Source organism: Scleropages formosus, chromosome 19, assembly GCF_900964775.1.
Source record: "Scleropages formosus chromosome 19, fSclFor1.1, whole genome shotgun sequence".
Taxonomy (NCBI): domain Eukaryota; kingdom Metazoa; phylum Chordata; class Actinopteri; order Osteoglossiformes; family Osteoglossidae; genus Scleropages; species Scleropages formosus.
The window spans coordinates 1,036,575-1,047,526 of record NC_041824.1 but is presented as its reverse complement, the minus strand read 5'-3'; the positions used below and the strand labels follow the sequence as shown (position 1 = coordinate 1,047,526).

The window sequence follows — 10,952 nt, the reverse complement described above, 5'->3', positions numbered from 1 at the left end:
GAGACAGGTCTCAACCCCCCCCCCCAGTCCAGCTTCAGAGTAACCAACTAAATGGGGAGGTTCGGGGGGGGGGCAGTGTCCAGTTGTCCCCAGTTTTGACCCGGTGGATTTCAACAGCTGTCCGTTAGAAACACCGGAAGAATTTACGCTTCCATCACACTATAAATAAGGGATATTTGGAGCCAGGGCTGTAATAACACATTATTAAATTAATTAACACATTTAGTAAATTGCTGAAATGTCTTGCGCCGTTTGCACAAGTTTTGCACACGTGCACTTTATGTAGCCTGTGCAGGTAACTCTGTGTTGTTTTACGTAGCACCGTGGTCCTGTCACTGTGGTACTGTACCACCTGTAAACGGTTCAAATGACAATAAAGCCTCTCTTGGCTCTTAAGATCTATATTGCAAGTTAACAATATCCTCGCAGTTACAATATGGTGGAATTCCTCGCGGGGGAAGCAGGTAGACGAGGGGGAAAAATTGGATGATACCCAGTAAATATTGTATAATGAGGGGATTTCTCTGAACACTTGTACAGTTGTACATAGCTGGTGTCTGTGTTTGTGTTTATACGCAGCACTCTGTGTTTATAGTGGCTCTTGTTCGCTACAGTTTCCCCCTCAGGGATTCTGGGAAGCACAGGGTAGCCTGTGGGGGGCATCTATATCTGGGCCACTGCTTTTGTACTGTGTTCTGTGCCTTCGTCTCGGCTGCAGCAAAACACATGTGTAATAAAAAGCACTTGTTCACTATCCTGTGTCCAGACCCTGTTCCAAATAGCATCTTGGGGGGGGTCCTGCAATGGTGCCACAAACAGGGTGGTGCAGGGTGTAAACTCTCAAAAGCACCACATAAGCGCAAATGACGGAGTTGCATGATGCTTTTGAGCAGCTGTGGGAGATGACACCGGAGGCCTGCAGAACCACCACCAACACCATCTAAGTGTCACTGAGCCTCCGGGGGAAGTTCTGGAGCTCAGAGTACGAAGCAGATTCCTACCTTCTTCATCCTTCAAAGAACTGGAGGGTTCCCTTTGCGTGCAGTGCAATTGGCAATAATGACACAAGCTGTGCGGTGCCCAATGGATGGAAGGCTTGCAGCGATGAAGGAAAAAGAAGAGCGATGCTCAGTGCCTCACAGCTTCTTGCTGAGCCTCCTGCTGCTGCCCTCGTCGCCCCCTTCATCCCTCGGAGTAACTGGGGAACGTGCCTGAGGCGCGCGAGGTGCGGACCGTTCCGGTGCCGCTGCGCTTGGGATCAAGGAGCTGTCCTGGGTGCTGAGGCCATTGCACTAGTGACTATATGCTGCACACGCGAGTTCCCCCATGGCCAAAGTTTTCTTCACGCTGCATGCTTCGCTCAGCTGAAGCTGGTAGCAGCAGGGCCTCGGAACCGAAGCACAGTATCCTTTGACGTCGGGACTCGTGGCTCATGCATTTTTTAGTTTGCTTGGGAAGGATCACGAGGGGAAAAATATTAATTAATTACAAGGGACAAACAAGCTGGATCCGTTTCCTCGCCGATGCCCACATTCCGTTGCTGGAGCGCAAATCCACTCACGTGTTTCCTTCTTCCTGGATGAAGCTCGGCAGTGAACGGTCTGGTAGCTTCAGCCACCTGCTGAATGCAGAAACTGTAAATGATCATCTAGACATTGTTTATTTTGCTGCTTTAAGGTTTAACTCTCGCTCAGTTCTCGTTGCACTTCATGTAGTCTGTGCAGGTAACTGTGTTGTTTTATGTAGCACCGTGGTCCTGGAGGAACATTGTTTCCTTTCACTGTGTTACTGTAGCACCTGTATATGGTTCAAGGGACAGTAAAGCCTCTCGACTCTTGACTCGCAGCAGCTGCGAGGAAACGTGTGTCGAACGTCGTTCGCTGCACAGCGGCTGCAGTACCGCGCGTGAGCAGCAGAGGTCGCCGTTGGAGCGACTTGAAATTCAGCGGCGAAAAACGTGTCCGCGACACACCTGGACTGGACGGGCGCGTCTCTTACTTTGAATGTTGGGGTGACCGATTTCACTCGCCTCTTGAAGCTAGAGAGAAGCGCCAGCATAACCGAGCACACACACACACAGGTTGAGGGCTCCAGTTAAGCCGCTAACGAGACACACTGGACTGGTTGGTTTGCTGCACGCGCTTCGCTTTTTGACGCTTTTTTTGACAGTGACATGATAATCAGCCTCAAAGAGTTTTATTTTTACTAATTTGATCCTGCGCTAAAATCCTGCGGTTTCCTGCTCTGCTCGCCCGTCTCTTTCCTGTAGTGTAGTACCGAAGGACATTTTTCTAAAAAAAAAACTCTGCCCCTTCAGTTTCCGCACTTGTACAACTGAGAAATGTGATTTCCTATGTATGTTATATGGAGTGACCCAGAACAGCCCTGTATGTGTATTGGGTCCGGTTTAAAAAAAGAAGAAAAAAAAAGTTATTTTATTTTTTTCCCCACAGTTAGATGAAATATCCTAACCGGCTGCTTCGTTTTAATTCTGAAAAAAACGGCTGTGCATTTTGTGAACGACAATCATTTCAAGTGCTGCAAGGTGCACAAAACAACAGCGAAGGCAGTCGCCGCCTCCCGCAGCTCCACACCCACGCGGGTTACGCAACGACATAAACACATTCGGAGTTATGAAACCCGTCGCATTTCCGGGATCGAACGGAGGGCGACATTTCAGAATAAAAGTCGCCAAGAGCGACACGTCGGGGCCACGCCGGACCCGCTGCCTTCCCTGCGGCCCTTTGCCGCTCCGGCTCCTCGGCGCCACCGCCTGGGGACTTTTATTTTGAAGCGCCGCTCAGGGGCGCTGCGTGCCGCTGCGTGCCGCTCCGTGTCACTCGTGTCAGTGGATGTGCCGGTTCGCGTCGCGCAGAGCGCCGTGCGCCCGGGGAGCCGCAGCCATGAGGACCGCTCCTGCGCTCCTGTTCCTGCTCACAGCCGTGCTCGCTTACTATGTTTACATCCCTTTGCCCAACACCGTTTCGGAGCCCTGGAAGCTCAGAGTGGTGGACGCGCTGCTGCGGGGGGTCATGATCCTGGTAAGTAAAGGAGTGACTCGCGACGCGTCGCGTGAGAGTGAGCCGGTCACGGTCACAGCGGCACACGACGACGCGGATCCACAGTTACTGCTCGTGCACCTCGCTCGCGGTGACATCACCGTGACCTCATTTTACTCTCATTTTACTTTCTGTTCGCAGTCGGTGGCGCTCGGAGTAACAAACAGGTCTGAGAGCTCAGCATCAGTCAGTGTGTGGATTCACAAACTTTGTGACAAAGTGTCCTTCGCCTCCGTGCTTGTCATTTATCTGCTCCGGCTCGTGCCCATGATCTTATTATCCACCGACCCCCCTTTACGCGCCGTAAGAGAAAGAGCGTTTTTACATAGGAAGCGTTTGAGAAATTTCACTCCCCTTTTCCTCTTACTCGTCTCTTCCCCTTTACTTTCGTCACACTCTGCTGAGGCTTTTTTTATTTTTATTTTAAGAACCACTTTTAACTTCGACCCAGTGAGCGCGTGCTGACCCCCCATCGCACCCTTGTTCCCAGGCGATGGGAGGCCTGGACTCACCTGCGTTGCGCCGCTTTTGAACACGTGGAAGCGCGACCCGGAGCGCCGCGCGCTCTCGTAAGCTCACGTATTTCCGACACGCGGCAGGGATCCCGGCGTGAAGTGCCGGCGGTGGCCACCGGGTGGTACGGTGATTAAGGACTGGACCTGGGCCCAGAGGGACTTTCGCGCCAAATCCCTACAAATGCGCTCTGCTGTGGCGTTACCCTCCTTCGACCCGAACTTAATCGGAATTGCTTCCGTGAAAATATCCAGCGGTATAAATGACTAAGGCGCAAGCTTTGGATAACCCTTCTTTCCGGCCAATAAAGGATGCGATGCGGCGACTGCACGCCGCCGGGTCACTGTATGTTTTTAACCGGTGTTGGCGACGTACGCCAAACCTGTGCCTTTTTACTGACGCGGTGCTTTTCGGTTGCCTTGCCGAAGCGTACAGCTCCGGGGCGCGTAGCTACACGCAACAGCCACGGGAATCTCATTTACCGATGATCGTAAGCGCATTTACATTTATGCGTATGGGGGCGCGGTGGCGCAGCGGGTTTGGCCGGGTCCCGCTCTCTGGCGGGTCTGAGGTTCGAGTCCCGCTCGGGGTGCCCTGCGACGGACTGGCGTCCCGGACTGGGTGTGTCCCCTCCCCCTCCGGCCTCGCGCCCCGTGTGGCCGGGTTGGGCTCCGGCTCCCCGCGACCCCGTATGGGACAAGCGGTTCCAGGCAGCGCGTGTGCGCGTGACTTACGTTTATTCGTTTAACAGACCCTTTTCTCCAAAGTGACGCGCATCTCACAGTATTTTATATTTTTGAAGAGCACAGGACACCGCAAATATGTCCACGTACATAGAGCTAGAACTCAAGGTGAACTGGTTACAACACGCGCGTGTCACGGTGTTCCCCCGGAGCGGATGCGTCGGACCCGAGCGCGGAGCGCAGGAAGCTTTCTCGTGGGACGATCCGAAAGACATGGTCGTGAAACGGGCAAAAGGTCAGCGACGTGCGAGCGAGATCCGACGAGAGAATCCGAGAGTCGTAATCCAGCAGACGGGCGAGGAGTCGTGGTAAAGCAGCAAGTCGAGGACGAGGAGCAGGAACGAGGAAGAAGGGAGGTCGGGAGATCGATAACAAAAAGCGCGAGTGAGTAGCAGGGACGAACAAGGTTCCGCAAAGGCGCGTGTTCCGCGCTTTCCTTTTAGATGTTTGTCCGCAGATGCGTTGCAGGTGCGCCTCATAGCGCCGGGGTGGAGGCCGTGACGGCGGGAGCCGTGTCGGTGACAGAGCCCATTTGTACAACTTCCAGAAGGGTGGACAAACATTCCGGAATTCCTTCGGCTGCGATGCGAATCGGACGGAAACACCCGAGTGATGCACGTGCCCGTATTTACGGAGGGAACTTGTCGTGTGTTTCTTAACCGCCCAGGGCAACCTGGCCCACGACCTGGGGCTCAGCCACCGCATCTACGTGCTGAACTTCGCCGTGAATCGCTTCGAGGTCCAGGGGCCGCGCTCCAGCAAAGCGGTGCTGGTCACCGACACCGCTTTCGCTGGGGTCCAGGTTCGGGTCTTTGAGTCGACGCGGCGGAAGGAGGGCGAGCTGAAGAGAGCCGTGATCTACCTTCACGGAGGAGGGTGGGCCCTAGGCAGCGCCAGTAAGTGGAGCGGCGCAGCGAATGGATACTTCATGTTAGCGTTGTTACGTTTTGTGGCTCCGAGCGTGCGCACGTGTGTGTCGGAGTCCAGAAGCTGCTTTGTTTGCCACGGTAGCCACAGCCTCTGCGTTGTGCGCCATCAGTAGACAGCGGTCCGGTTGCACCAGGTGCACAAGGGCAGCAAAAGGGCTCGAAACAGCGGGCGCTAGATGTAAAACGCGGTACGCGTGCTTTGTGCTTTCCTCCGTGCTTTTCGGGTGTTTGCCAACAGGGATGCGATCGTACGACTCGCTGTGCCGAAGGATGGCGGAGGATTTGAAGGGGGTCGTCGTGTCCATAGAGTAAGTGCGGCTCCTTTCCTCCCGTTTTAAAGCCTGGTTGCGAAGGGGCTTTGCGTTCCCGCGAGGTCGCCGATTCAACCGTTCCTCCTCTGCCTCCTCCCCGCAGTTATCGCCTGGCCCCGGAAGCGCGCTTCCCGGAGCAGTACAACGATGCTCTCCGAGCTTCCCGGTACTTCCTCCAGCCCCGGGTCCTGGCCCGGTACTCGGTGGAGCCGTCCCGGGTGGGCGTCTCCGGGGACAGCGCCGGCGGAAACCTGGCGGCTGCCGTCGCCCAGCAGGTAGGTGTGATGCCGGGCGGCGCTGCCCTCCCGGCGGCCTTTCGTGCTCTTGGTCTCGTCGGCACGGGATTCGACCCCCTTACGAACGAGTCGTACTCAAGGTCGTACAGCCGGGCGTGAGCCAGAACTTTTCCGGAAAGGACGGCAACGCCCTGTATTATTCAGAGTAATTGCACATTCTGAGAGCGCTTACACTGAACCGAGGTTTAGAAATCGCAGGAATCTAAAGCACTTCCGTGGTTTTACGCTGGTCGCAGGGGTTCGAGAGACAGGGAGATGGAATTAATCTCAAAGACAGTAACTGAAAACATTGCGAAAGTAAGAGAAAAAGCAGCAGCAGCAGCAGCAGCAGCAATAATAATGATGAAGGACAGGTCGCTTCCCATGACTCGTTTGACTAATTTGGAACCAGTCTGCCGATTTACCGTTTGTACAGGTTGCCACGGACAGCAGCAGTCCCAGTAAGTTCAAGGTCCAGGCCCTCATCTACCCGGTGCTTCAGGCGCTGGACTTCAACACGCCGTCGTACCAGCAGAACCAGAACGTGCCCATTCTTTACCGGCCGCTCATGGCCCACTTCTGGCTCGAGTACTTGGACGGAGACCTGAGCTTCATCCAGCCCCTGCTGGCCAATAAACACACGGCGCTGGACGTCTACTGGACCGCACAGGGTCGGGCCAAAGTGAACTGGACGCAGCTTCTCCCGGCCTCCTTCCGGAAACATTACAAACCGGTGGCCCCGGCACACGGGCTGGCGCAGGTCGTCGAGGAGGTTCCGGCGCTGCTCGACCCACGGGCCGCCCCCCTGCTGGCAGAGCGCGACGTCTTAGCCCGGCTTCCGCGGACCTACATCCTGACGTGCGAACACGACGTGCTGCGGGACGACGGCCTCATGTATGGGCGGCGGCTGGAGGAGGCGGCTGTGTCCGTCACCCACGACCATTACGAGGACGGTTTCCACGGCTGCATGGTCTTCGCCTTCTGGCCAGCCTACTCTTCGGTGGGACAGCGTACCGTGGAGAACTACATCCGCTGGCTGGATGACAACCTGTAGCGTCCCGACTCGTACGCCGTCGGCTTTTCGCCTATTTGTTCGCCCGGGGAGGCGTAGAGCTCTTACGGACTGTCCGAGTTTTATTTATTGTAGGTTCTCCTTTGGCGACGTAGGCAAAGAGAACATTCCGGTGCAATGCAACGCGTCAATGCAAGGAGGCTGGACGGCGAGACGAGCCGAGCTGCCGGGTGTCACGCGGGGGAGAAGCGGCTGCGCAGAGAGCTTGTGTGCTGTTTTTGTCTGCCAACAGGGACTCGGGCGTTCGTCGCATGTGGTCATCGCAGCGAACTCCTTGTTCCGCCGTCACGCTGCAGCCACGTGCGCTTCTGCAGCTCTCCTAGAGTTTAACTCGACAGCCACGTCTGTGTCGTCGGGGGCCGAAGGAATTTCAGACCCTAGAAAATGACCAAAAAGGCTCCCTGCCCTTGTCAATTGAGGATTAAAGCGTACACACACACACACACACAGAAGCCGCTTGTCCCAAGCAGGGTTGTGGCGAGCCAGAGCATAACCCGGCAACACAGGGCACAAAGCCGAAGGGGGAGGGGACACACCCAGGACAGGACGCCAGTCCATCACAGGCCACCCCGAGCGGGACTCGAACCCCAGACCCACCGCGCCACCGCACCCCCCCCCAGGCTTACGGTATTGTTGTGCTATTTTCTGTTCTTTTTCCCCGGTTATTCTCTACGCACACAGACATTTAATCCCAACGGAGACCGGATGGACGGTACTCAGCCCCAACACTGGTACTGGTACTGGTACCGTATAACTGATTCTGTACTTGAAGCTTATTTTGAAGTTGAAAACAGGCTGTGCGACACTAGGGATCAACAGTAGGGATTTTCCTTTCTGTGTTTCTTACTTTCTGGTTCAATATATAAAGCCTGTATTTGTTTCTTTACTTCCTTCTTGTCACATGGCACACGGAAGGGAAACACATGGCAAATAAACACAAAGCGGCCCTGGGGAGCTATGAGATGCTGTGTACTGAGTACAGAGGTGGGTAGGAACGAGGTAAATGTAACCCGTCGCTTGTACTCGAGTAAATGTCCGAAAAACAAATGCTTTTCCGCGTCATTTCCGGCATCGATCGTTTTCATTTTCACTCGAGTACATTTGTGTAGCAAAAATACTTTGTGTATTTCTGTAATCCTCTTTTGCAGTGTCTTTTTCCACTTTCCTTCAACAGCCATCGGTGAAAAAATCAATAAAATGTCGTACGAAAAGCAGCCGCTTGTTGTCGGCTGCGGCCCCTGGACCTCGGTGAGCTTCATTCGCTCGGTTTGCCTCCGACTTTGTTGCGTTTCAGAAGGTGGAACCGAGAGAAATCCGTCCGTGGAAGTGTCACAGTTTTAATCGTTCCTCAGGATGGTCGCCGGATTTACCGCGTCGGTCCTCGGCTGCCGCCGTACTAGGGTACGGGCCGCGGTAAGAGAAAGGGCTTCTCGTTTTTCACCACCGTGAGAACAGCAAGAATTCGAAAAGAACTGCGAAAAGTCATTCGAGTTACCGGAACTTACTGGAACCGACGATGCGAGCAGGGGCAGCACGTAGCGCGTCTCGCCGCTGTCGCCGGACGTGGGTTCGAGGCCCGTTCGCTCGGTAGGGAGTCGGCACGTTGTTCGTGCGGGTCCCCCCGCTGCACGAGGACACGTGTTCGGGTGAGCAGATGTTGGGACTAAACGCTCCCGGTAGAATAAAAGTGGGGAAGGTGGGCGAATACGTGTCGGCGCCCCTCGTTACTCTACTGGAGAGGGTTCCATCCAGTAGGAGGGGCCACGTCCATATGTGCGCCGGCTCTTTTCCGTGTCATTGCTGCAGACCTCAGCATGGCTTTAGCAGTTTCCTTCTTTAAACATCTTGTACTTTGACGTGTTCACCCTCACAAATACAGATACGCTTGTGTCCCCGAAGCAGGTTGCGCTTTCGAGCCCTTTTCTCTCCGGGAACGCGAGGAGAACGAAGCGATCGCCTCTCGGGACTCGTTCGCGTTCCTTGTAACCGCGTGGTTTGCCCGGGGCTCACTTTCTCTTTGCATTTCTTTTACAAAATTAATTCTTTCTCTTTTTAATCAAAGGAGCCATGCAGAGATTATTTCCAATATTTTCTCTTCCTTCCGTGGAGAAAAGGGAATCTGTATGCTTGTCTGCTTTGTCCTTTTTGCACCAGTTCTTGCAGGAATCTGCAGCACTGTGCTCTATATCATACTGTTTGTTTGTTTGTTTGTTTGCTTGCTTGTTTGCTTCATCGCCGGGCTGTATCCAGCCTCAGACAAAGAAAAACGGTCTGGCTCTACCCTGTACTTTTTGGCTCGCATTCCGTATCGGAACGGACAGCATGGTGCTTTGATCCACCACCTTAAAGTCAAGGAACCCGGATTCAATCTCTGCTCCTGCTGTTGTACTTTTGAGCGAGGTTCCTACCCACAGATCTTCTAGCGAAAAATTCTCAGCTGTATAAATGGCTTGACGGTTTTAAACGGCAGATTAACACCGGAAGCAACTGCGGATAAAAAACCGTGAGCTGGTACAACATTGTCGTCACTCTAAGGATTAGGGGATTAGCGTGTGTGCAAACATTTTGGACTTTCAAAGGACAGTTCCGCACGCTCGATAAAAGGCGGCAGAAGCTCACTCGATTGCCTCGCCTGCACGTTGGAAGAACCGGAATAACTTGTTAGGTGTCGTGCCCCGACAGGCCAGCTCTCTGTAGGGGAAGAATTTCAAAAGCAAAACTGAAGTCCGGCGCCATTGTTTCGCGTGCAGCTCGACACCGATGGAATGAGGAAAAACGGAGAGAACGGGCATGCGCAGCCCTGCTACAGCTACACCGTGTGCCTTTCTCTTTCCAGCTCAGCGCGCCTGGCTGCGTTGGGGTCAAGGTCTAAGTCTAAGTAGCGCAGCAGCCTATTTATGGGTTCCGTTGTCGCACGTGGGTGGATTTCGAGAAAACGAAACTCTGCAAAAGCTCACATTGTCCTGGACGCTTTGAACCGCATTGTGGCCTCCATTGTTCAGCACTTCCTCGTCACGCCCTCCATCGAGAGGATCAACACGCAGCGCAAGCGGCAGGGTCGCCAGGTCGCCGTAAGAGCTCAGAGGACGCGAGAGAGGCAGGGCGAACGGTAGCCGTCCGCTTAAGCACGTGCCCAAGAACCGAGAGGTTGCGGATTTGGGGAGGGCATTCGCTGCTGTACCCTCGAGTGGGGTCTTAACCTGAATAACTTCAGTGATGCTCCCAGCGTCCAGAAGGGTTAAAATGATATTATTGCACATTATTGCAGGGCTATGCAACCTTTTTTTGGAAAGGTTTTCCACGATCGTTTTTCGAAACCCATCCGAGGGCCTCACCGTAAACATGACGGAAAGTGATGCTCTGAATCTTACATTTCTAAATTGAGAACATATAATTTACCTCATCGTTTTTGTTTCTCTGTTCAAGTGCACGTCGAAACGTAACAGCTTTATGCGATTCGGAAGAAGTTATGCTATTTACGGCAGCTGTAGTATTTACGAATCGTTTTAAAATGGTCTTTCGTTCCGCGTCACGTGAAACAGCGGACTGCACGCAGCCCTCGGGTCGCACGTTCAAACACTCGTCGTACCGTACAGCTTGTCGATAAAAGGCTCCGCTGAACGACTGCGACCGCACCCAATAAAAAGAGAATGAGCAGGATGACCAAAGCTTCACTGAGCTGAGAATTACGCTTGTACCACTGGCAGCGACCCGTACGCTCACGTCAGAAGAACAAGTGAAACTCCGGAGGACAACAGAAATCTGCATTAAATCTCTTCCGATAAAAAAGATCCGTTCATTTTGACAGTCATCAATACCGTACGCCGGACGTGACCAACGGAGCAAAGCGACAAACGTAAAACGGCTCGTAAGAAGAAAAACACTACAGCGGTATTCCTTTTCCTTTGTGATGAAAAGTGACGTGTGCACGCGTGGTTCCGGGGGACGGTCCCCTTCTCCTTCCCCACAGCGACAGCAGAAGCACCCCAGGGAATCGGGGAATGGCTGCGAATGATAAATACCCAGAGACGGCGCTGCCAAACGCGAAAG

The 10,952-nt window shown here is 53.9% G+C and overlaps 1 protein-coding gene across 3 annotated transcripts; it reads left to right on the top strand.

The window, feature by feature from the left end:
• Nucleotides 1–2,831: 2,831 nt before the first annotated feature.
• Nucleotides 2,832–7,395, top strand: LOC108927592 (neutral cholesterol ester hydrolase 1-like). Of its 3 annotated transcripts, none has more exons than XM_029246502.1 (5): nucleotides 2,832–3,041; nucleotides 4,983–5,211; nucleotides 5,483–5,552; nucleotides 5,659–5,830; nucleotides 6,267–7,395. In XM_029246502.1, exons 1-5 carry the CDS (start codon nucleotides 2,853–2,855, stop codon nucleotides 6,882–6,884), a joined length of 1,278 nt encoding a protein of 425 aa, XP_029102335.1. In that variant the 5' UTR covers nucleotides 2,832–2,852; the 3' UTR covers nucleotides 6,885–7,395. The 3 variants fall into 3 exon arrangements, with proteins under 3 accessions (XP_029102335.1, XP_029102334.1, XP_029102336.1); XM_029246501.1 differs by having other exon boundaries at nucleotides 6,243–7,395; XM_029246503.1 differs by having other exon boundaries at nucleotides 4,983–5,235; nucleotides 5,486–5,552.
• The last annotated feature ends 3,557 nt before the right edge of the window (nucleotides 7,396–10,952 follow it).